Genomic DNA, 26,935 nt, shown 5'->3' with positions numbered 1-26,935 from the left:
TGAGACTACAGGCGCCCGCCACCACGCCCGGCTAGTTTTTTGTATTTTCAGTAGAGACGGGGTTTCACCATGTTAGCCAGGATAGTCTCGATCTCCTGACCTCGTGATCCACCCGCCTCGGCCTCCCAAAGTGCTGGGATTACAGGCTTGAGCCACCGCGCCCGGCCTCTTTCTTTCAATTTCTTAAATGCACTATGCTCCCTCTTGCCACAAAGCCTTGGCAAATGCTATTTGTTCCTTACCCGGAATCCTCTCTCCACCTTATGGGCTTCCTATGCATTTCTCAGCCCTTGCCCCCACCTTGCCTCCAAGACCCTCAAACCTGTGCTCAAACTTCCCTCTCCTCTTTTTTGAGTTCAGTGTTCTTTGGAACACACACCCTCTAAATGCTACAGACTCTCCCTTGCAGTTGTGATTCCTCAAGTTATTGCTAGCATAGGCATTCAGATATTTTCCCAAGTGATGAATAAAACACCTCATAAGTTTTGAGACGCAGATAACCATGTAGACACAGAGAACTCCAGGAAAGGACAGAGTTTTGCTTCACATTTGAATATTTTATTGCCTACTATCCTCAGTAAAAATATAATCAGTTCAATGATATTATGTGAAGGTATTTTCAGTTCACAATAGATAAGAGTTATATGAATACAAATAACTATTTAACAATCATTAGCTAAAGTATGATTTAAAGTATCTGATTTTAATACTATGCTTTTTAAAGATATTATAGAATACCTCTAGAGGACATCACAACATTTTCTTCATTCATGGTATAGAAGAGAACTTTAAAGAGAGAAGTGAGGGATAATGTCAAGTCAGGTTTTGCTTTCGGCCATGCCTCGCTTCCTTATTGTGCAGTGGCATTTGAGAGTGCATGCTTAAGTTGTCAAATGCAGATATTTAATGCAATGTTCTCAGTCCATTGAACAAGTCAGATGTGCCTTTTTTGAGCACTGGTGATTCATGATTTTCTTCCTTTCCCAAATGTGGAGACCATGCAGGCTACTCTCAGGAACACTGGTAGGCCAACCCACTTTAAATTATGCCTGAATATATACATGCGCAACCATCCAAAAAAGAAAAGGAGTCTTCCCAATACAAGCTGCAAAGAGTATAAAGGTAATTCTATCTATCCATACGTTAAAGTTGTCTGATAATTGGTTTAAAAGCACATTGGCCAATACTCTACAAACAAGCTTTTATGGACTGCATTTACTCCCTGCGGAAGTGTGATTTCCTCTGGCTCATGCTCATACATTATGTAATACTTCCTGGAGAGCAAAGATACATTTGTTTTATTGCTCATTTACTTTATCCCCTCGTTCAGATTTTGAACTGGAAAAGAAACACTTAAGAACCTCTCAAGTCAGAAAGAGTGAGTATTGCTAGCTCAGTGCCTAGAGAAAGCAGATACCTCCAGGTTATGCCACGACTTCATTGTAACATAGTTCCCAACCAAAGAGGACCAGAAGGGATGGTCCAAAACACACAGACATAGGCCAAAATGGGACATTTGATATGGCCACTTGAATCTCTCTACATGTTCCTCTGTGACCTGGCCATTCTTCATTTAGCAGTTATTTACTGATCAGGGCACCGTGACTTTGATAGGTGCTGGGCACATAGTGACAGACCATGGCCCCTCTCTTCATGAGTCCACCTTCTAGTTGAGAAAAAGCAGGAAATAATTAAACAATATTTATATAAATTGTGATAATGGTGATGAAGGAGAGGCACAAGCTGCTGTGAGAGACAATAGTAGCAGAGTGATTCGGAAAGGTTACTTTGAGGAGACAGCACTTCAGAGGAGGTCCAAAAGATGAGAAGGAATGTATGCACCACGTTTCTAAGCTTCATCCCATCATTGAAGATGGAGTGAGATCTGCTGTGCACAACGTAAAAATCCATCCTGATAGCAGCATTGGAACTATCTCATCAAACTGGCATTGGCCATTTCTCCCCCTGGGATCTCTGGATTGCTGGAGACAGTAGCAGCAATATGCCCAATGAAACTGGAGGAGAAATCTGGAATCCTGGTGTCCTGAAGATTCATGCTTAAGTTCTTAAAAATACTGTTGGAATTCGCAGGAGGAGGTTTGCTTTTTTGGAATAAGCACAGCTTTCATGGCAGTAGTAGATTTTTTTTTTTTTTTTTTGAGATGGAGTCTCGCTCTGTCGCCCAGGCTGGAGTGCAGTGGCCGGATCTCAGCTCACTGCAAGCTCCGCCTCCCGGGTTTACACCATTCTCCTGCCTCAGCCTCCCGAGTAGCTGGGACTACAGGCGCCCGCCACCGCGCCCGGCTAGTTTTTTGTATTTTTTAGTAGAGACGGGGTTTCACTGTTTTAGCCAGGATGGTCTCGATCTCCTGACTTCATGATCCGCCCGTCTCGGCCTCCCAAAGTGCTGGAATTACAGGCTTGAGCCACCGCGCCCGGCCAGTAGTAGATTTTAGATGGCAGCCTCAGCTGCCATCACTGGGAATCCCAATGCCATGAACTGTCATCAGTATGCAATAGCACTCTCTAAGAAAGAGGTCCGCAGCTCCCCTTAACCTCTGAGCTGGAACTCTCACTTGAGAGTCTGTTGTCACCACTATTAATACTTTCCATAGTCATGGTGAGTGCAGGGAGGAGCAAGAATCTCCAAGGTTCCATCAGAAGCAGCTGTTAGTTTTTGGAGTCTCCCCTACCAGACACTTCATGGCTTAGGGCTTCCTCTACAGATATAAGAGAAGTAATGGCATGAACCAAGGACCTGGGAATGAACCTTCCCCAGTGAGCGGGGGAAATGTGATGATGCTGTTAATTACTTGGCATTTCATACTCATACTATCATTTTGCTTTGTTTTCCATTTAGTTTTAATATACTCATTATCTGTTACTCTTATTATTCTACCATGTATTTATCCCCTCTTATCTTCTCCATTTCTCTCTCCTCATTGACATGGTCATTCTAGGAAACAAATAGGCTTAAATTTGCTTTATCTTCAATCCTCTTCCAGCTGTCCCTTGATCCTACAATCTTACAAACCACTGGTTTTTGTTTTGTTTTGTTTTGTTTTTCATTTTGTTTTGTTTATTTTTTTGAGCACAGTTTCGCTCTTTTTGCTCGAGCTGGAGTGCGATGGCATGATCTCGGCTCACTGCAATCTCTGCCTCCTGGGTTCAAGTGATTCTCCAGCCTCCGCCTCCTGAGTAGCTGGGATTACAGGCATGCACCACCAAACCTGGCTGATTTTTTTGTATTTTTAGTAGAAACAGGGTTTCACCGTGTTAGCCAGACTGGTCTCGAACTCCTGACCTCAGGCCGTCTGCCCACCTCAGCCTCCCAAAGTGCTGAGAATACAGGCAAACTGCTTTTTATATCATAAGTTTTCACTCCGTCTAGAATAGACTGGTAAGATGTCAGTATACTAATTGACCGTCCCAACTCTCCCTACACTCAATGAATCTTGGGCAAGACATTTAATATTTCAAGGCCTCCATTCGCTTTTCTATCAGCAGATAAGCTTTTAACTCCGAATACACATCAGAGTCACCTGCGACCTTTTCCAAGGTGCTCTCATGCCCAAGTCCCACTTTTAGAAGTTCTGATTGTGGAGGTTAGTGAACCAAACGTGTGTATTTTATCATTCTCCCTGGAGAATTCTGAATCTCCTCTCTTCCCTTCCTCAGTTGAGGACAACTATATTATTTACTCCCTAAAGTTATCTGATTATAAGTCTGTAATTAAGTGATTCATTGACAAACTTCTCAAAATGCTATTCTATACTTCTATTCTATACTATTCTACACTTTCTCCTGGCAACTCCTCAACCCATTGCAATGTCTCTTGCCCAAACCCTACAATTTTCTTAAATTTTGCTTTTCCATTATCATCTATATGCATTCTCCCACCAGAGAAAATACCCTACCCTCATCCTCATATGTGTTTTATCTAAAGGGAAATATTATTATCTAAACAATTCAGGATTTTCAAAAATGCATAGAACTTTTTGACCACTCTTCCCTTTCTCCCACCACGTGATAATCAAATCCTTTCCAGGTTGTCTCTGAAAGGCCTGCTTACTTCCTTCTGTTCTATTACCTTGGCCACGTCTACTGCCTATATCCAGTGATTTCCTTTGTATTCTTTTTTTCCCATCACTGCCAAGACAATCACTTCAATGCAATAAATGAGGAAAAATGTTTTAGCTTAAGAGCTGACACCAGAATTCCATTCTGAAGAAATCTTGTATTTGATGGAAAGAAATGTTTGAGGTGATGCATTAAACATAGATGATTAAATACATTAATTTATCTCTGTTCCCTCCTGAAACCACACTTAAAGTAGAACAAATGATGTATAAAACCACAAAGGACAAAGGAAATGGGACAATAGATGAGAGATATGAAATTTTCAGAAAATGGAAACCAAACGTATTGTAGCAGAGATAAGAATGCTAAATACATTGCAAGACTTCAGAGGGAAATGCCAAGTCATTTCACATCTAAAAATCCAGAAATAACTAATAATTTGAAAATAGGTTTTAAAATTAGTGAAGTAGCAGGCACATAACAGGGACTCAACCAGTAGTTTTTCAATAAATCAGAGGAACTAAAGGTTTATTCCACAGTAACACTAGTCAGCATCAAAGAGAAAGGTAGGGGAAATTATAGGCCTGAAAAATGAGTTTAAGTGAAAATCTATCCACTAAGACACTCCCCGCAGCCCCTGTGTACCACCAAGATCCAAGAATGCTGTAAGCCAGATTTTAACACCCATGCCCAGGCAATAAATTAAAGAATTCCTCTCTGGAGAAATAGATTGGTTGCAGGAAGTACAACTTATACATTGTAGACTGAATGCTTGCATTTCAATGAAATTAATATGCTAAAGCCCTAATCTCAACATGACTGTATTTGGAAATAGGGACTATTGCTTCTCAGCTTTTTGACTAAGACCAAGTGCAGAGATAGGGGCTTTGAGAGGTGATAAAGGTTAATTGAGGTTATGAGTATGGGGTCCTGATTTTGTAGGGAGGGTACCCTTATGAAAAGAAGAAGAGACACCAGGGGGAAGAGACATAAGAACTCTCTTTCCACCATGTGAGAACACAGCAAGGAGATAGCTGTCTACGAGTCAGAAAGAGAGTCCTCAGCAGGAATCAAGTCAGCAGGCACCCTGATCTAGGATGTCTAGCCTCCACAACAATGAGAAAATAAATTTCTGTTGCTCAAGTTGCCCAGAATGAGCATTGTATGGCAGCCTAAACAGATTAGCTCTTACTATACAAACTAATAGTAAGAAGTCTTCTAAGGATATGACTGGGTTCCACCCAATCAACCTAGAGAGAAATCCATTAGTTAACAAGCACCACTCAGGGGCCTCCAATCTGTTTATCATTCTTAATGTAAGTGTATAACAAAGGACAGAGTTTTTAAACTCTCTAACGTAAAAGGAATAAAACAAAATATCAAGACCCCAAAGAAAGAAAGAGAAAAAGTTTTAGGGAAGAAAGTAACCTCTCCACAAATAAAGAAATATCTAGAATGTTTATCATTCTTAAAAAGTGTGGATGGGAGACAGCTTTAGGTATTGCTTATTTGAAAAGAGTCTTAGTCTAACCCTCACCTTTGAGGGTTACTCAAAGTAAGGTTTGATAGGTTGACTAGTATAGACCTCCAGGTTGCAAAAATTATTTTACTCAAAATTCAGTAATACTTCTCTGATATCTTTTGGCTTCCAGCACTGCTTTTGAACAGTGTTATATTGTTCTGATTCTTTTTGTTTGCTTGTGTGGCTGTTGTTTAAACTGGAAACCATGATAATCATCTCTTTATCCCTGGTATTCGAGAATTTCATGACGCTAAGAATTAGCATTGGCCTATTTTGTGAGCTCTTTTAAGCAAAACTTTTCAGATCTGAAATATTTTCTTATGTTTTAATCATTCTGTCCCCTCCATTTCCAATGTTCTAACTCTACCATTGCCAATAGAAATTAGATTAGATGTTGGATTTTTTGAATTGGTCTTTAGATTTTTTTACTATTTCCTCATCTGTGTTTTTTTTTTTTTCTTTTTTGTTCTTTCTGGAAAATCCCCCTTGACTTTATCTTCCAATACTTCAATTAAATTTTACATTTTTGGCCTCATAATCTTCAAATCCACACCCCCTTTTATTATATTGAAACAGAAAATAGAGAAAAATACCTGTTGGAGCTCGCTTTTGCTGGGTGAGAATTGGTATGGTTTAAATGTTTGTGTCACTCCAAGATTCACATGTCAAAATAATCTCCGGGGCTGTGGAGATAGAAGGTGGGGCGTTTGGGGGGTGATTAGGTCATGAAGGCTGAACTCTCATGAATAGGATTTGTGCCAGTACAAAAGAGGCCTAAGAGAGCTGCTAGGTGAGTAGGTGAGGATAAAGCAAGAAGGCATTTATGAGGACCAGGCCCTTGCCAGACAGGAAATCTGCCAGTGTCCTGATTTTGGACTTCCCAACCTTCAGAACTTTGAGAAATATATTTATTTTATTTAAATATTACCCAGTGTAAGGTATTGTGTTATAGCAGCCTCAACAGACTAAGACAAGAATCAACCATTGAATTTTAATAATAGCAGTAGACAGCAGTGCACTTCACCTGGGTCTTCAGGTTGTTTTACAGTGGGGTCAGGGGAGTAGCTTACCTAGGCTGGGCAAGCATTTCTGGGTCTGGGTGTTCTGTGTGTCTTTCAACCCCACTTGATCCAGTGGTCTGGCCTCCGACCATGTTCTTATCAGGGCAATGGCAGGCATAGGCACAAAGAGGACAAGTCCACCACACAGGCACATTTCAAATTCTTGCTTGCATTTCACTGACTGACATCCCCTTCACCAAAGCAAGTCATGCAGCCAAACTCAAAGTTAAGGGGCAGAAAAGTGGATTTTTTTTCCTATGGATAGAGAAAAGAATGAATATTGAATGAACAATAAGTCAATCTGCTGCATAAGACAAAAATTAAATCAATAAAAACAAGTTTTAAGTAAAGGAAACACTACAATATACAATGTGGTCCCTAGTGAACAATAATTACCTGATCACAACAAGGCAAACACTAAATACTGATTTGCCCAAAATTGTGATATAACAATTCCAAGGGGAGGCAGAGAAAGTGGAGTGGGTGGCCAGGTGCAGTGGCTCATGCCTATAGTCCCAGCACTTTGGGAGGCCGAGGTGGAGGACTGCTTGGGCCCAGGAGTTCAAAACCAGCCTGGGCAACATAGCAAAACCCTGTCTCTACAAAATATACAAAAGTTAGCCTGGTGTGTTGGTGGCATCTGTAGTCCCAGCTACTAGGGAGGCTAAGGTGGGAGGATCACCTGAGCCCAGGAAGTTGAGGCTGCAGTAAGCCAAGATTATACTGCAGTACTCCAGTCTGGGCAACAGAGTGAGACCCTGTCTAAAAAAAAAAAAAAAAAAAAAAAAGTGGGGTGGGGGAATGTAAAAGTCTGATTAAAAAGTAAAAGTATACACTTAGATCACTTAGAAGAAATAAGACCTGGTGTTCAATAGATCAGTATGGTGACTAGAGTTAACAATCAATTCTACATTTCAAAATAGCTAGAGGAGAATTAAAATGTTTCTAGCCTAAAGAAAATATAAATATTGAAGATGATAGATATTTCAGTTACTTTGATTTAATTATATTAATGTATCAAATTATCACATGTACCCTAAACACAGGCACATCTAATATGTATCAGTAAAAATAAATTTTTAACAAATCCACCATTGATGATTCCATCTGTATATGGCAAAACTTAAATCAGTAAGAACAAATTGTAGGTAAAGGAAATATTGTGAATAGTGCTGCTGTGAACATACAAGTGCATGTGACTTTGTGGCAGAATGACTTATTTTCCATTGGGTTTATGCTCAGCAGTGGGATTGTTGGGTCAAATGGTAGTTTTAAATTATTTGAGAAACCTCCAAACTGCTTTTCACCGTGGCTGAATTAATGTATTTTCCCACCAACAGTTTATAAGTGTTCCTTTTCTCCAAACCCTAACATCCAGTTTTTTTGGGTTTTTTTTTTTTTTTTGGCCTTTTAATAATAGCTATTCTGACTGGTGTGAGGTGGCATCTCATTGTGGTTTTGATTTGCGTGTCTCTGAAGATTAGTAATGTTGATCATTTCTTCAAATGTTTGTGGGCCGCTTGTACGTGGTTTTTTTGAGAAGTGTCTGTTCACATCCTTTGCCCACTTTTTAATGGGGTTATTTTTTTCTTGTTGAATTGTTGCAGTTTCTTATAGATATTGAATATCAGACCTTTGTTGGATGTTGGAGTTTGTGAAGATTTTCTCTCATTCTGTAGGTTGTCTGTTTACCCTGGATAAAGAAAATGTGGTACATATATACCATGGAATGCTATGCAGCCATAAAAAACAATGAAGTTATATTTTTTGCAGGAACATGGGTGCAACTGGAGGTCATTATCCTATGTGAATTAAGGCAGGAACATAAAACCAAATACCGCTTGTTCTCACTTACAGGTGAGAGCTAAACATCGGGTACATATGGACATAAAAAATGGGAAGATCTGGGGACTGCTAGGGCAGGGAGAGAGCGGGGAGTCCAAGGGCTGAAAAAGCTACCTATTAGGTCTTATGCTTACGATAGAATCATTCATACCCCAAACCTCAGCGTCATGCAATAAGCCCATGTAAGAAGCCCGGGCACACATAGACTCCTTAAATCTGAAATAAAAGCCAAAATTATTATAAATAAATACGTAAATCATTTGAAGTGCTGAAAACCTCATTGTTTATAATGCGGCAGTGTCTAACATTTGTGATCAATAAACAGCAGTATACTGGAAGAAAGAGAAGTTAGTTTGGGAAGGGAATCACACTTTAGAAGGGGTGGGGCAGAAGATTTTAAATAACACAGATTTTTTAAAGTTAATTATGTTTAAACATACATTGATAATTGTTTGGAGAAGTAACAATAACACAACAAAAATATTTATTGAGCACTTCCTGTGTTTTAGACTTTGTGTTTAAACCCTTCCAAAAATCCTATGAGATAGGTACTGTTGTTTTCCCCATTTTATGGGCAAGGATATGGAGCCTCCTAGTGGTCGCATAATTTACAAAACTAATAGGAGCAGAGCTGGGAATGGAGCTGGGTTCTCAAGCACTGTCCCACACTCCCTCTCCTGGCCTGGGTTGGTGTCAGTGCAATCGCATGTCGCTTAAAGACAGGAATGCATCCTGAGAATTGAGTCATTAGGTGATTTTGTCATCCTGCAAACAGTGTGCTTACACATATCTATAAGAAACTGCAACACCTCAACAAGAAAAACAACCCCATTAAAAAGTGGGCAAAGGATATGAACAGATACTTCTCAAAAAACACACACAATTGGCCCACAAACATATGAAGAAATGAACATTACTAATCCTCATAGCCTACTACACACCTAGGCCATACGCTGTAGCCCATTGTTCCTAGGCTACAAACCTGTACAGCAAGTTACTGTTCTGAATACTGTCGGCATGTAACACAGTGGTAAGTATTTGTGAGTCTAAAGATACCTGAACATTAAAAAAAAAAAAATTACAGTAAAAGTACAGTATAATTTTATGGGAACACAGTCATATATGCGTTCTGTTGTTGACAGAAATGTCATTATGAGGTACATGACTGTACTTCAGCAAAGAAACAGTTCTACATGATAAAGAGAATTTAGAGGTCAAGGACTAGCCAGGAGGGTGTCGGTGAGAGATGAGGTGGAGGTGAAGAAATAAAGAGCAAAGGGTGATGATAAATAGGTCGATATTCCCCACCCATCTGCACCCCCACTGTTTCACCAAAAGGTGTTCAGATACCCTGCTAAACTCAAAGGCTTGATATGAACGATTTATTTTTCTGTGTAAACCAAAGAAGTGACTGAGTTTTACCTCAGAGTTGATTTCCTGCAAGCAAGCTAACCTTGTAGAAATCTTTTGAGGGTGCTCCAATTTTGTGGCAGCAAGCTGAAGAATTAAAGGTAATCAAAAGGGATTTCAAGGAGCATGGAGTCCCCTTCAGCCCCAACGACAATTAGGCAAAAATAAGATACAACTTTTTTGTCCTCCTCACTGTCTTTAGAAATAAATCTTCTGTCACTCCCCAGTACTTAAAACGGAAAGCACAGAATCTTATCAAGACAATGGAATCTTCACCTATACCAACTTTCTCTCCCAGTGTACTCTCCTTTCCACTTTGAATCCTAGATTAACTCATTCAAAAACCCCCTGGTCTTTCTGAATTTCCATATCTTAGAGCCCACCCGTTTTCATTTGTCCAGATTTCAGTATCAGTTTAGTTTGTACCTCTGTTGTAGCACTCACTAGAGTCTGTCTTCATTTACAGCTGTCTGATTTCAAGTTTCAGATCATCAGACTAGTTTAGCCCACCAAACTGCAAGGAACCATGACCATCTCGTTCATCTCATCACTGCATGCCACACCTAGCTCTGTGAGCGTAGAGGGGCTGTCCTTACGTGTTCTTTTTTTTTTTTTTTTTTTTTTTGAGACAGAGTCTCACTTTGTCTCCCAGGCTGGAGTGCAGTGGCGCGATCTCGGCTCACTGCCATTCTCCCGCCTCAGCCTCCCGAGTAGCTGGGACTACAGGCGCCCGACACCGCGCCCGGCTAATTTTTTGTATTTTTAGTAGAGACGGGGTTTCACCGTGTTAGCCAGGATGGTCTCGATCTCCTGACCTCGTGATCCGCCCGCCTCGGCCTCCCAAAGTGCTGGGATTACAGGCGTGAGCCACCGCGCCCGGCCCTTACGTGTTCTTTAAAGGGATAAGTGAGTAAGTAGAGTGAGTGAAAGAATGAATGGACACAAATTAATGAATGAAGTAGCTGTGGGACTTGGCATGTTTTGCTTAACTTATCTGTAATTCAGTTTCTTTACAGATAACATGAGAGAGTTGAACCAGATAATTTTATTTATTTATTTATTTATTTATTTATTTTATCTATTTATTTATTTGAGACGGAGTTTTGCTCTTGTTGCCCAGGCTGGAGTGCAATGGCACAATCTCAGCTCCCTGCAACCTCTGCCTCCCGGGTTCAAGTGATTCTCGTGCCTCAGCCTCCCAAGTAGCTGGGATTACAGGCACCCGCCACCATTCCCAGCTAATTTTTGTATTTTTAGTAGAGACAGAGTTTCACCATGTTGGCCAGGCTGATCTCAAACTCCTGACCTCAAGTGATCTGCCCACCTTGGCCTCCCGAATTGCTGAAATTACAGGCATGAGCCACTGCGCCCAGCCTAAACCAGATAATTTTTTAAGTCACTTCTTGCTCTCATATTCTGTGATTTTACACTGAAATAGAAATACAAGAAACACATTTTCCTACATATACTCACTTATATTTTGGAGAGTTATTCCGCTTTTGTTTGCTGTCTCATTCATGTACTGATAGCGAAATTTAAAAATGTATTTGGCAAGAGCTATTTGAAGCTCAAGAATATTTTTTATGCTTTTATTCTGCTTTCAAGTGGGAAAATGTTAACTAGATGTAGATGCGGAATCATGATGAGGTTGGGGAATGACAAAAGGATAAACTTCAACGCTCAGCTGCCCTTGCCCAGATAGTATTGTCTCTCCTTGCCCAAGGAGGGGGTCTTTTTGAGGCTTTTCTGAAGGCTACGAAGAGATCGTTCAAATACCCTTCAACTGCCTCCTGGAATTCTAAGTCTCAGACAGGAAAATATAATGATATTACAAAGAATTCTTCTTTGTTCTTTTTGTTGTTGTTGTTTCTGTATATACTAAAGCCAGATTAATGGGTGCTTCGGGGAATAAAGTCAGAAACATTGAAATATGAAAGAAACAAATAAAAAACCCAGCTCCCTATCCTGTAGCTGTCAGTGATTTTTGGTAGCATTAAAGAATATGAAGGGTTGGCAAGCTTTTCAAATCGCCTATTTATTTTTAATACTTGGTTTAACAACTGGAATTTAAGTGCAAAATTTATTCGCCACAACTTAACAGCCTGAGCTCACTTAAGCTACTGCTTACATCATAAAGGCCATTTTTCTAAAAGTCATTGCCTAAAACAAGTGAAGTTCAAGGGAGTACATTAGACAAAGAATACAGAAATCAGGATATACATCATTTTTACCAACAGAGACCACAAAAGAGAATAACAGCAGTATTCAGCATGCAGAAAGTCTTTTGAAACATGGGTTTTTATTTTAGTTTATTTTGAAATATTTAATGAATAAACAAAAATTATATGTATTCAGAGTATACAACATTTTGATTTGACATGTGTATACATTGTGTACTGACTACTGCAATCTAATTTTCACAGCCATCACCACCCCTAATTACCATCTGTTTGTGTATGCACGTGTCTGTGTGTGTGTGCGTGGTGAGGGCAATTAAAATCTGCTCTCTTATCAAAATTCAAGTAAACAATACAGTACTATTAAGTATAGTCGCCATACTGTACATTAGATTTTCAGAACTGATTCATCTTAAAACTGAAAGTTTATACCCTTTGACCAATTTCTCCCCATTTTTCTCATCCCCCAGCCCCATGCAATCACCATTCTACTCTTTGCTTCTGTGAGTTTGGCTTTTTTAGATTTCACATATAAGTGAGATAATACAATACTTATCTTTCCATGCCTGGCTTATTTCATCTAGCATAATGTCCTCCAGATTCTATTTTAATAACTAATTAGCATCATTGTCAAAGGAAACAAATATGAAAGACTAGTGGTTATCCTACTCACTCTAATAGACGTTCCCTCTCGTATTTTGCTTTGTTTTTCTCTAATTGTTTTTTCTATGTATTTGTTCATTATGTGTCAACTATAGTTCACAGAATTCCATTTTTCAAAGGCTTGAATTTAACGGTCATTTTTTTTGAAAAGTAAGTTACCTCTCAGCACTTGGCAGCCTGTGAGAAGATTTAAGTTAATGAGTCTCTAAAGCGTCCAATCTATAGGGATAGTAATTCAGATACATGCCTTGGGCTAAAGTTTTCGTATGCAAACCTAGAGCGGGCCAAATAGAGTGGTTCTTAGAGTACCCGTGAAACTAAGAACCACTTGATGTCTTTTATTAATGTAGATATTCAATCCGGATAATTCTGTTAAAAAAAGAAGTACCTTTCCTGCATTTGCAGCTATATTTTAGGACTAAGTCCTCTGAACATTTTTCTGCTTCCCTATGTAGAGTCACTCAAGTTGTGCCTTTAATAATTGCTTTTGAGTTGTTGGGATTTTTAATAAATTTTACCTATACCAATGAGATTGCAGCATTAGTTAATTATTAAAGATGCACCAAGTGTTTGCTCAGTTATACCTGAGGCTTCTTGGAGAGGTAAAGTTTGGAGTTATTTAGTAGTTTGGTTGTCAAACATATGAGAGAGGAAAGTTAGATGTTTAGTTTAGATAAACTATTTGCATTTTAAAATTAAGTTCACTATCACTTATTCTCCATGATTCTAAGTATATAAATTGTCTTTTATCTATTCTAAAATAATTGAGCCCTTCAGATTACAAAGATGACTTTCTACCTTTTCTTTTTTGTATTTTCTCTGCGCAAATGTGTATGACTTTCAGAAGAGAGAGAAAGCAACCACTAGATGTTATTATGTTTTATTACTTTAAAGGTGAAAAAGTCTTTAATGGAAGTTTAGTGGAAGAGTTAAAACACAAAATTCTACAAAATTGTAAAGCATGCAATATTTATATTCAATTTATCATGTCTATGGCATTTTTTCTTACCCCATAGTCAAAGTTAGGTTGTCTCATTGTACCTGAGGAAGACTTTCATCAATTATTTGATTAGCTTTTTAACATTAATGAAAACTACATCCTCGGCCAGGCACAGTGGCTCACACCTGTAATCCCAGCACTTTGGGAGGCCAAGATGGGTGGATCACTTGAGGTCAGGAGTTCAGGACTAACCTGACCAACGTGGTGAAACCTTGTCTCTACTAAAACTGCAAAAATTAATCAGGCATGGTGGTACATGCCTGGAGTCCCAGCTACTCAGGAGGCTGAGGCACGACAATTGCTTGAACCTGGCAGGTGGAAGTTGCAGTGAGCCGAGATCGTGCCACTGCACTCCAGCCTGGGCGACAAAGCGAGACTCCATCTCAAACAAAACAAAACAAAAAAGTGCATCCTCAATTAACTCTTCTAAATGTTTAAAATAAAACTAACCTATATATCCTTTCATACATTGTGTCGAGAAATTGAAATTGTGCCTTGGATTCAAGTGTTTGATCTGCACATAAAAGCTGGCGTTTGCTCATTCTGATCCAACATCTTTTTCTCTAATAATAAAGGATCTGTTGTCTGCAGGTCTATAAGTTCTCTCAGCATTATTCATATTTGAAATTGAATCAGTAATAATGACTAGGGAATGCTTGATATTTTTAACCTGCCTATATTTCCGTTTTAAATTGCAGTCTTTTTGTAATTTCATGTATGTCATTGGATACCTATTGCATATTCCTTGCAATCATTCCGTGGTATTATAACACATGATGGCAGGCAGTACCCATAATGCTGGCATCCATTTATATCCATTAAGTCATAAACGCCTCTGGGAACAAGAGGGAAGTCATTTCTTAATTAAATGTTCCATAGCCCTGAAAAACAAAATAACATTCTGTTCTTATATATAAGTAATAAAGGTTTAGAAAAGGCAATTTAATGTCTTAGGTCAGTAGATAATGTTTATGTAATTAAACAGAAATAAATACTTATGCCAAGTAAATGGAATTTGGGTGGCAGAAAAAAATAATTACAGGCAAGGAGCTAAATTTTAATTGTTTTATGTTCTCAGAAATGGCTGTTTCTTTATAAATACTCTATCTCAGTCACCAAAAAACTACGTATTATATTATTCTATTTATATTAAATTTCCAGAACAAACACATCTATAGAAATGTAAAGTAGATTAATAGTTGCCTAGGGCTGGGAAGAGGGTATTTGGGGGAAATGGAGAATGACTGCTAATGGATATAGCTTCTTTTAGAAACGATGAATATACTAAAAGTTATTGAATCACACACTTTAAATGGATACGTCATATGGTATGTAAATTAGATCTGAATAAAGCCATTGTCTTTAAAAAATAAATACATAATGATAGTAAGAATTGGTAAAGAATTGGGTAAATATCCCCAGGCCCCAACCCAAGAGATTTTGATGAAATAGTTGTGGTTCAGAGCCCAGGAACATGCAGGTGTAAGAACTCTTTCCAGATGATTCCGATGGGCCATGCAGGCGGGTTAAATGTTCTTACTCCCGGAGCCAGGTGGTCTTCAGACCTAAATGCAGCTCCTTCCAGGAGTAAGCCAGTCCCTGTGGTGCTCCACTGGCGGTTTGTTTGTTTGCACGATTGCTTGTTTGTTGTTGTTGTTGTTTTTGTTTGTTTTTTTCTTTTTCTTCTGCCCTCTCCTACTTGGGTCCTTTTAATTTCCACGTTCACTTTCTTCTCCCTTTTCTGGGAAATAAGAGTAGTCCTCACAGTTCTGGTTCAGCCTTAAGACTGCCAACTAGTAGAAGATGACTAGCTGCTCTGTTTCTAAGACTCACCAGACAATTCACAAGCCACAGGACATGGCTCCCATCTCCCTTCCTCACAACAGCATGGGAGCTGAGAGCAGAGCCAGCATCTGCACATCCCCTCCCACGGCCAGTGTCTTCCGCTCCCCATTACCACCTAGATTCATTCAGCAAATCTGCACTGTATTACATAGAGTAATACACTTACTCTAAGCCAAGGTTATACCCTCTAGTGATCATAAGATTTCAGAGAATGTAGAACTGTTTTCTTCCTTTTTTTTTGAGACAGAGTCTCACTCTGTCACCCAGGCTGGAGTGCAGTGACACTATCTCTGCTCACTGCAACCTCCTCCGCCTCCTGGGTTCAAGCGATTCTCCTGCCTCAGCCTGCTGAGTGGCTGGACTACGGGCATGCGCCACTATGCCCGGCTAATTTTTGTATTTTTAGTAGAGACAGGGTTTCGCCATGTTGGCCAGGCTGGCCTCGAACTCCCGAACTCATGTGATCCACCTGCCTTGGCCTCCAAAAGTGCTGGGACTATAGGTGTGAGCCATTGTGCCCAGTCCAGAACTGTCTTCTAAACAAATACTTGGAGGATCCTGATTTAACTTTCCTAAGGGCCCTTGGAAATAAAAATGATTATCCCCGAGAAAAGAAATTAGTGCCTAGAATATCTGCCTTAAACTTAGAGTGTAGTGTTGGCATGTAGTGGAATTCCACAAAAAATTGCTGATTGATGGAAAACAGAGAATAGCCACACTAGAGAAACTGCCAGTGACTGATAAAACACAAGAAAGCTATTTCTAAAAAGTCATATAGGAAAACATCTTACGGTACTGTGTATTTTTAAGATGCTAATTTTCTATTACCACTTTATTTTTATATAACCCAGAGCACATTTTTCCAAGCAGGTGAAGTGTAGAAACACATTTTTCTACTGATTCTTTAGTTTTCGTCTGGTCCAAATAATTACTCAGGGCCTACTTTCAAGAAGGAAACACTTGCTAGTAACAGATCTTTAAAATGGAAATCTAAAATAAATATAATGTGTTACATATCTAGTAAAAGTACATCAGACATTACATGTAAGTGTATCCTCTTGATTCAAATGAAAGGTCTAAGACAATAAACACTACATTTTTATGGCAAAATAGCTAATTATCTTGAGTGTATACTTATTTTTTAATTTTATTTTTTAAGCTATCAATAAGATTGACTTCAGGTATGTTTCGTTAAAAGACCTCTAGTATTTTAGGTATTTGTGCTCCTTTTACTGTATCTCTTATCACAAACTGTTCGAGGAGCTTCCCCCAGAATTGCAATTCAAAATTATTTTTAATGTTGACAATAAAAAAAGGAGAGAAGCTGGACAGTCTTAAATGTCAATAAAACTTTATATTTCATTTCGTGTAATTGTTGCAATCACTTCAAAGCAATGACTGGATATAAATGCAGTATTTTCCCAAATAGTCAAATGTATTCCAGAATGGCCACAGCATGGTGGCATAATACCATTGATGAAGAAAATTGCCTACAGTCCTAGGCAGAAAAAATGTCATATTCTTTAGAAGGTAATTTTGGTCCAGGGTCCTGAATCTAGCAGAAGCCTTTTGGTTAGAAAAAGAAAGGAGGTAATGTTTTCTTTGGATGCTTTGTGAATCAGCATTTTGATGCCATCAAATTAAGAGATGCTGTCATATCCCACATGGCCAGATGGCTGCATTGTTAGAAGCTTCTTAAAAGAAAGAATTGCTTTTCTTCTAAGAAAAACTAAGTATATATTTGGTCATATTCAACATTCAAATACCTAGATTTTAAGGCAATTCGACATCATGCTGTGGGTTAATATTTTCTGAAAAGGTTTTCTTAATAGATGTTAGCTAACTTTAGGAAAAATGAAAAAAATTCAAGCAGAGGAAATCAAAGGACTCACCTCCTACCCTAAAACCTTGGTGTCATCTGACCTCTGGCACAGTGATTTGCCCCTAGTGGACGCAGAATACAATGACATCTCTTAATGATTGCATTTCACTATCAGAATAGTCTAAAATGTTGACTAAAATTAATACATGAAAACATAAAACTGCACTTATGATATGGTTTTGATCCCGACAATTGTCATCATCAGTTGTTTCTATGTGTTTTCAATTCAAAAAGTCAAATTCATTTTTATCTGATATAAAAGCAGTGATTTCGTCTGACTTTATTTGTGTCAAATAAAACTATTTAGGAAATACAGTTGCCTCAAAAAAGTTTCTGTGAATTACAATCCACTTAAAAATTACTTGTTTTGTATTGAATACCAAATTTTCATGTCAGCCTCTTCCTCACATCAGTTTTTCACAAAGATATATTTTATATCACCAGTTAACAAAATTTCACAATAAAATTTGAGTGTTATAAATGCCTACATGGAGCTTCATTTATGAAAAGAGAGTCATAAATAAGAGTAATCACTGAGATCACTTGGCTAATAACCCATGATACTAAAAAATAAAGTATATTTCCTATAGACATTCAAATTTTTATTACATATAAGTAGTTTTGAGGAATATTTTATTAGATTATATAAAAGTCAAAATCATAAGGTGGTGTCATCTTCTCAGTGATATTTATTCCTGCAATGTCTTCTTTAAAAACCATAATAATGATAGAAGAGCAGCATTTGAGTGTAAAACATGGAGTACAACCACAAGATTAGCTCTGTTAAGGAAGCAAGAGAAGAACTGCTTGTATGCTTTTGGGATGATGCGTGTTTCCATCTGCTTCAGCTAAGTATGTCTGCAGATGGTCTCAGTAAGGACACGTGCACAAATACACAAAAGAAATGTATTTTATGTGAAGAGGAAGGAGCTGCGATTCCAAGAAAAACGTTAGCACCTTTTATGTGGCTTTATTACACTTATGATTCTCAACATTTTGTCTTTTTCTATTTTTTAGCAAATCCTTCTTTGTGAGAAAAAGAAGCCAATCTAAGTACTGGAAATAGGAGCCAATAGCTGGGTGATTAGCTCATTTAATTCTTCTGTAGCTTCTCTACGTATTCCCTATACCTTTCTGGAAAGAAAATTGTTTATTGACTACACTGGAATTCATTCTATAAATAAGGGAAATGATTATTACAAATGTCCCTTTCTTGTACACCTGTCACCTGCACTCACCAACAAGAATTTATTGAGCATCTGCCAGATGCTTGGCACCATGCTGGGCATCCAGTGATGGACAGGGCCTGCCCTCATGAACTAACAGGTTGTGAAGGCTGCAGGAAAATCAACCACTTCTATGTTCAAGAAAAAAGAATAATTATGTAAAAATACATACTTAAAAAAATCCTTTCCTAGGTCATGTGGCATATTTGGATTTGCTCATGCAGGCATTTTACAGATAATGCAAAAGCATCACAGTACTTATGCCTTATTCTCCATCGGCTGGTGGCTCCAGCATGCAACCCTAGCCTCCGCACCGACAGGATTCTCTCCAGCTCATGGAACTGTAATGCAGAATCTTCCAGGCTTTATCATTGTAGTCACACATAACATTCATCTTAACTGCTCCTGCAAAAAACAACATAAATAAAAAACTTTATTTCAGTTTCCCACTACCAAAAGTTTCCTCCTGTAATAACACTGTAAACATGTTCATGATTGACCCAGTTCTTCCAACTCCCTTCTCCAGCACACATGGCCCATGATGTTTCTGTCACTTTAAGGACATGTCCTGCCTTCAGACAAAACAACACTCCCAAGAGCAAGAACAATGCCTTGTATTGTTTGTCTTCTCAGCACCCAGGATTGACACCACGCACTTTGGAGACATTCGATCTCCTCATCAAACATTCAGTCTCCTCATCAAAGCTTCCTAATCCAGGCTCACCACTCCCCAGCTCTCCTAGACAGAGCCTGGTTCTATATTCTCCTTGGACTTCAGCATTAGTGGTTGCTTAAATCTCAATTAATAGCCCCAGTTTGTAGAGATTGAAAACTTGCTAAGAGCAATCCAGTCACATGGTCCATCTCATCAAGAAGTGGATTGACTGTAAAATTATCAAAAGTTAGGTTTCAGGGCTGTTAATATGCATAGGCCCCAGTTTCAAGGCCCTTGGAACAGGGCCTGTCAATGTATTCACATGGCTATGCGTTTTTGTAAAATATTCAAAGTAAGATATTTTAATTTTGATTATCTCTTTCCATTTCGACTCCTACTACCTCTTACCTCCCCCCATACTGAGAGTCACTGGAGTGACCACAGGTGTTATTGGGCTCTGGCTTAAGGGAAATTGAGGGGGTTGTGTTTACATGAGATATATTTATGTGGCTTGGTATCACTTTCATATACAGTTAAGTGATTGCTAGCCATCCACATATAGCAATGACTTCCAGGAATGCTTCTACCATCAAGAGTGGTAACCCAGCCAGACACTGCAACACGAATGTGCCAGGTCAGGGATAGGGTGAGCATGTCCTACAGTTTCCAATACCAAAACTATGTAGGCAGTGAGAGAAAACAAGGTTTACATGCCAGAAGCTACTCTGTGTAAAATTCTTCCAGTCATCAGACATGGAAAACTGAAGTGCAAAACTGGGTCCTCGTTGAGGCCTAGTCAAGCAGCAATTTCCTCTTGGTGGGCATTCATTTGATAGCACAGCATTGAAAATCAGAAATGCATGATGCATTGTTTTTTCATGGAAATCACACAAAAGAGAATCCAAATTATGTCTTTAGAGTACAAAAGTGTAAAGGTACTACAAAGAGTGAGTATGCCTATAACAACTCATATATGAAAGAAATTGTATAGTAGTTTCCCACTGAATTTGACAATAAGCTGAAAAACATATTTTCAATAAAAATTTGGAAGTTAAAAAAATCAGTCAACCATATTAGAGGAAACCTAGCTTATTTTTCTAGTTTCTCTAGAGAAGACAATATTTCAATATTGCTTTCACATGAAGAAGTGACCAAAGAGTATTTAGTCAAAAATGTAAAAAAAAAAAAAAGGTATTATGGAGGTGCATTGGGCAGTTGATTACATATCGTATTTCTGGCAGTTTTTATATTTTAGTATTCGCCAGCCCTTTTAAGTTCTAGCTTTCTTGTGATTTCTTTTTTCCTTCTAAATAAGTAAATACTCACTCTCACACCTAATTTAGAATATTCCTTTTCTTTTTTTTTTTTTTTTTTTTTTTTTTTTTTTTTTGAGATGGAGTCTTGCTCTGTTGCCAGGCTGGAGTGCAGTGGCATGATCTTGGCTCACTGCAACCTCTGCCTCCCAGCTTCAAGTGATTCTATTGCCTCAGCCTCCGGAGTAGCTGGGATTACAGGCGCATGCCACTAAGCCTGGCTAATTTTTATATTATTAGCAGAGATGGGGTTTCACCATGTTGACCAGGATAGTCTCGATCTCTTGACCTCATGATCCACCCACCTTGGCCTCCCAAAGTGCTGGGATTACAGGCACGAGCCACCACAATCGACCGTTATTCCATTTCTTAAAGAAGGCCTCACATTGCATGCACATCAGGCCCTAAGAAGCCTGGATCATCCCGTACTACCAAGATATTGAAAGATGTGCATAAGAAGTATAAGCAAGAAGTCGGTTTGTGTCTTGCTTTGTTTTTATCTTGGTTCAGCTAGCAAATGTGGAGAGTGTCCTTCAGGTGTAGGCAGAGGTTCATTTAGTAGCCTAGAATGGGTGAAAAGAGAGTTCATCCTCAGAGAACTAAAGAAAATATTGGAAGGCAGACAAATTGTTACTATAAATGCCTTTCTTTGCTTTCTGGTCTCTGCTTTGCCCTCTCCCACTGTGATGCAGGATAATAAAAGCTTTGTCATGCCCAGGGGCAAGGTAACGGGCCTTTCTTTAAGGTGAATGGAAAATCTTGTCATCAATTCAATATCTCCAGTCCTAGTTGCATGTTATTAAAAGTCCCCGAGCACTGATGGATATTGAACTAGTTTTCCAAGGGCAAAGTTTGAATTATTATATGAATATTCTCAAACTTCCCTAGATCATGAACTGCTTCTGAGCTCCATCTTCTATTTATGCTTCCATTTGCTCTGTCTGCAAAGGGACTCATGCCGATTTCTTCCTGTTTTTCCATCTTATTAACCCAGAGTAAAAAGAACTTCTGATGAGAGTGTGGGTCCTTTTATGCCCTTTCTTCTCCCTAATGCCCATCAAGTTATCAGGAACATTCGGGGTCCCTGACTTCCCGCAACACAAGTTATTCTTAACAGGCAGATGGTGCACCCTAGGGTTACACTTCAAGGATCTCGTGAGCCCATGAAACTTGAAGCAGTCTCTTATTCTTTGGGACTAAAGCAGACGTGATCTTTATACTTCTGTTTCAGTGTTTAAGATCCTTCTCAAAACCTTTCCATTATTTTTTTAACCTCAAAAAGAAAAAAGATGGACTAAGAAACCATGACCCCAAAAAGTAACTAAGATCAGAAATCTCCATAAATTTGCAGGCATCTGAAAGTTCAAATGTCTAACTAAATTCCAGGTAATTAATGTTCTCAGTTTTGTATCATCAAATCAACTTGTTAGAAATAAAAACCTTTGGATGATTTTTAGCAAAGTATTAAAGAACTTCATTTGCATCTTCTCATTTAGCACAAAATTAACTAGACCTAATTACCGACACTTCCCTTCCTCTAGGCCTGCCTGCAATCAGATTCTCTCATTCGCTGTTGCTTTACAGCATGTTACACTTTCTCACCTCAAAGTATTAATCATGCTGTCTGTCCAACCCACCAGTGATGGTCCCCATCCATTCCCTATCCAACAAAAGTGTTTTTATCTTTCAAACACATAGCTAACCTCTTTGAAAACTTTAACTTTCTTTTCTCCAACCCCATCTGAATGCTCATAGTAGTTCTCTAACTATGTGATATGTTTGGGATTTAAATTACAGGCATGAGTCACTTACTCTTGGGGACATGTTATGAGAAATGCATCATTAGGTGATTTTTTCACTGTTTGAACATCATAGACTGTACTTACACAAGTCTAGATGGCATAGCCTACTGTACCCCTAGGTTATATGGTATAACCTATTACTCCTAGGCTATAAACCTGGACAGCATGTTTCTGTCCAAAAAACCACAGGCAAATGAAACACAATCATTAAATATTTGTATATCTAAACATATGTAAACATAGAAAAGGTAAAAACAGTAAAAAATACGGTATTATGATCTTAGAGGACCACTGTTGTATACGTGATCAGTTCTTGACCAAAATATTATTCATTATGCAGCATATGACTTGATAACAATGTTTCATTGTTGTTCAGATTTATTGTTTAATATCATGGCTATTGTTTTTAGACTAACCCATTGAGACATTTATCCAAGATGGCTAGCAAAGTGGCAAATTGTATAACAAGGTAAAATAAAGTCAAATGAACTAAAACAATGTGGCAAAGAGGAGTGCTGGCTTATTATGCACTATATTAAAAGTGGGTGGAGAAAAGGAGCAAAAATGAGAAGTGGAAAGGAGAAAATAGAGAAAAGTATTTATTGCAATTACAAACAGCCTTAGAGCATGAAAAGTTATTTTTCCTATTTCATGAGAATTGATAACACCTTGTAAACTTGAAGATTTTGTTGTAACTGTTCTATTCGCTCTAATACAAACAGACTTTTTCAGTATGTTGGGCCATAAAAGGAAGAGGGCATTTGTTGTAACCAGTGGGAAGCTGAGTAGGGTGTTGGAGAGCTATTTACAGGCTCCAAAGTGAAATGACTATTTCTTTTTTTCTTTCTTTTTTCTTCTTTTCTTTTTTTTTTTTTTTTTTCTTTTTTTGAGATGCAGTCTCACTCTGTCACCAGGCTAGAGTGGGCACGATCTCGGTTCACTGCAACCTCCACCTCCCGGGTTCAAGCAATTCTCCTGCCTCAGCCTCCCAAATAGCTGGGACTACAGGCGTGTGCCACCATGCCTGGCTAATTTTTGTATTTTTAGTAGAGACAGTTTTTCACCATGTTGGCTAGGATAGTCTCGATCTCTTGACCTTGTGATCTGCCCGCCTTGACCTTCTAAAGTGCTGGGATTACAGGCATAAGCCACAGCACCCACCCTGAAATGACTGTTTCTATGCCAAACTGTCTAAGATGTGGAAGATTCCCAAAGCATTTGCCCCAGCAGATTCCTGCTTTCTTTCTTCTAAAAAGACAGTCAGGTTTTTGACTTTAATGTGCTATGTTTGCCCTCTTTCCCAGGTCTGCTTTGTGAATCTTGATGTGAACAAGGATGAATGCAGCACAGAGCACCTGCAACAGGTAACATTTGAAACTCAAGCTGTCCAGGAGGTGATTACAAGGACTATTCAACTTGATTTCATCTGTAAATAATGCTCATTTTGTAGGAGACTCTTTGGTTAGATAGTTTCATTACAGTCCATTTCCCCGATCCTTTCCCTAGCACGTACCCTCTACAGTTTGCCCTTTTTACATTTGTGAAACTCGCTTTCCCATGTAGGCAGAACTGTCCAAGCAGGCACACAACCTCTTGCCCATCAGTGTCTTAAAATGGCTATTTGTAGATGACTTTTCCAAGACTTTTCCAAAACCTGCTGATACCAGCCAACCCTCCCCTCTGTCTCTCAGATTTGCGTCTTCCTGCTGCTTTCATCAAATGCTCTATCTGTACCCGTGGCTTGAATGTTTTGCATCCTGTTGCAACTAAATTCCCCAAGCACATCCAAGGCCGTGAGGGCCGTGATGTAAATGCTTGACAGTATGGAAAGACTTGAGGATCTATTCAGTCCTCTGGAACTAGAGCCTGCTGATACAATGGGAATAATTAGTGCTATAATAAAGTTGCCATTCCATGCCAAAAGCTGACAATGGTTTGAATTTACCATTTGGTATAATACTGTTTAATGTGTAACAGCACACGATTTGCCACTTGATTTTCACTGAACAGTAGACCTGCAATTACTCGGTTATTGACAGTTATTCCCATATTGACAATGCTGTACTTCAAGCTTCTCAAACCCAGTTTCCCACACCGCTAATTTATTACACATTTTCACCGAGCCCCAAATATCATCATCTGTATAGTACTATGGGATTTTCAAAAGAAATTGCACACATAATTTTATTTGATAGAATTATGGTGCAGAGTCCATCAGACAGCAGGGAGGGCCAAAGCAAGTTGGCATCTAAGAGTAGCGTGTTTGAAGAGTTTATGTGTGTGATTTGAAATAATCGTCTGTTATGGCTAAGAGCATACCTTGGCACTGATGTAGCTACATGAACTGAGCTAGTTACTCATCTCTGGGCCTGAGGCTGCTTGTGTATAACATGAAAGGAATAATGGTACCTAATCCATATAAGATTGTTGTGAAGATTAAATGTAGTCAGATTTAACATATATAGTGGCTCTAGCATAGTGCTTAGTACATAGAGTAAAATCAATGCTAGTCATAATTTTATTACAATTATTATTATTGAAAATTAGAACAGGAGATGTATTAGTCTATTTCACGCTGCTGATAAACACATACCCGATACTGGGCAATTTACATAAGAGGTTTATTGGACTCATAAGAAAGAGGTTTATTGAACTTACAGTTCAACATGGCTGGGGAGACCTCACAATCACGGTGGAAGGCAAGGAGGAGCAAGTCACATCTTATGTGGAAGGCAGCAGGCAAAGAGAGAGCTTGTGCAGAAAACAATCCTGCTTTTTAAAACCATCAGATCTCATGAGACCTGTTCACTATCACGAGAACAGCGTGGGAGAGACTCGCCCCCATGATTCAATCATCTCCCACCAGGTCCCTCCCACAACACGTGGGAATTATAGCATTTACAAGACGAGTTTTGGATGGGGTAACAAAGCCAAGCCATATCAGAAGATTATTCGTTTAAAAAAAAAAATCTTTTATTCAAGGTCTTTAAAGGGAAAATTTTTCCAAGTTACTGTTTATACCTGTGGTAGGATAGTAATTACTATCATAATGTTTACTTTATGTTTACTTTGTAAAATGTTTAGTTTCGTAAAATTTAGAACTAAAGAATTTTTAAAGTTTATATTTTCTCTTTCAATCTAAACTTGCATGCTTCCATTTTATAAAATTTCTTCTAGTAAGAATCTTAGTTGATTGACCAATCTATAGTATGAGCAGTTGTGAGTATTATTTCTGAAGGTAAAATAGTTTGTGAGTAGTATATGGTGAAAAGAAATCGGCTAAACTAATAAAGATTCTTGCTTTACAGAAACTGGTCAATGTTTCACCAGATCTTCCAAAACTTATCAGTTCCATGAATGTCCAACAACCAAAAGAAAATGAAATTGTCGTCCTAAGTGGATTAGCCTCTGGAAATCTCCAGGCAGAATTTGAAGTTTCACAGGTAAGACGTAAGTTCTTGATAAACCATTCACTTAAATCTATAGTTAGCTCAGCACAGATCAGTGTAACCCCCAAATAAACGCTACACATAAGCTTCTGTAACATAGGAATCAAAGTGTCTTTATATTTGAGAGAAGTCTGCATTTATATTTCTCTTAAATACCACCACTTAGAGTTTGACAGAGCTTTTATTACATCAACTCCTCATTTCTATTGTCTTCTCAAATTCCTAAGTTGTATTTGAACTAGAACAGATAGAGTAGGCATTGTTTACTTAGCTTGGTTTTCCACAAATCTACTGGAAAAATGAAAACAGACCTGTCTTCTCTTTTAGGAGCAGTATCAAAATTCTATTTCAGAATCCCACAGTATCATCTTTCAGATGTTATGTATTCCTTAGGAGGTACCAAACTAGCCAAGCTAGTAAATCCAGAATGGCAGCTTCAAGGATGGAAAGAGAGTGTCTCGGGCCCAACGAATAAAATATCCCTCCTCCAAAACAAATGTTATTAAAAATAAAGCAGTAACTAAAACACTACTATTATCATTCAGTGCACTCATGTGCACTCCTACTATATAAATCACTATAACATTATTTATTTAAAGACATGTAAGTAAAATTGTTTAATTAATTTACAAGAAAAATGCACATAAAGTATGTTACAGTGATATGTAACAGCTCCAGATTAAAATGATGAGCATTTGTTTTCCACAAATTGTTCTTCCTTGGGTTTTAATTTCGCTGTCCATTTTTAAAGTCTTCTTTTATCCTTCAACTCTTCAAAATATCAAAAAGCCCCAAAGTCTCCAAATTTCAAGAAACATAATACAGTGTGATAAATCAATTAATAAATGAGAAGGCTTTATTTCCAGGTAATCAGATCTCCCTGACTTTGTAGCTACTAACAAGGTTTGTGTCCTATAAATTTTACATGAATCCTAGGTAATTTGTGGCTTGTCAATAAATTGTACATTATGTCATTGAGAGTGAAAACTTTATTCCCGTTTTCTT

The 26,935-nt window shown here is 38.4% G+C and overlaps 1 protein-coding gene across 8 annotated transcripts in view; it reads left to right on the top strand.

Moving 5' to 3' along the window:
• Positions 1-26,935, top strand: part of SPHKAP (SPHK1 interactor, AKAP domain containing) — a 194,964-nt gene that overhangs the window by 131,172 nt on the left and 36,857 nt on the right. For 4 of the 8 annotated variants that reach the window (XM_009183245.4, XM_009183248.4, XM_009183247.4 and 1 more), the window contains 2 exons: positions 23,786-23,875; positions 25,790-25,924. In XM_009183245.4, coding sequence (XP_009181509.2) covers positions 23,786-23,875; positions 25,790-25,924 — 225 coding nt within the window. The remainder of the gene's footprint in view (positions 1-23,785; positions 23,876-25,789; positions 25,925-26,935) is intronic. The other 4 variants (XM_009183246.4, XM_009183250.4, XM_003908038.5 and 1 more) reach the window with 1 other exon arrangement.

The sequence above is a fragment of the Papio anubis genome, chromosome 10 (genome assembly GCF_008728515.1).
Source record: "Papio anubis isolate 15944 chromosome 10, Panubis1.0, whole genome shotgun sequence".
Taxonomy (NCBI): Eukaryota; Metazoa; Chordata; class Mammalia; order Primates; family Cercopithecidae; genus Papio; species Papio anubis.
Note: the sequence above shows the minus strand (reverse complement) of the source record. Positions and strands in the feature narration are given on the sequence as shown.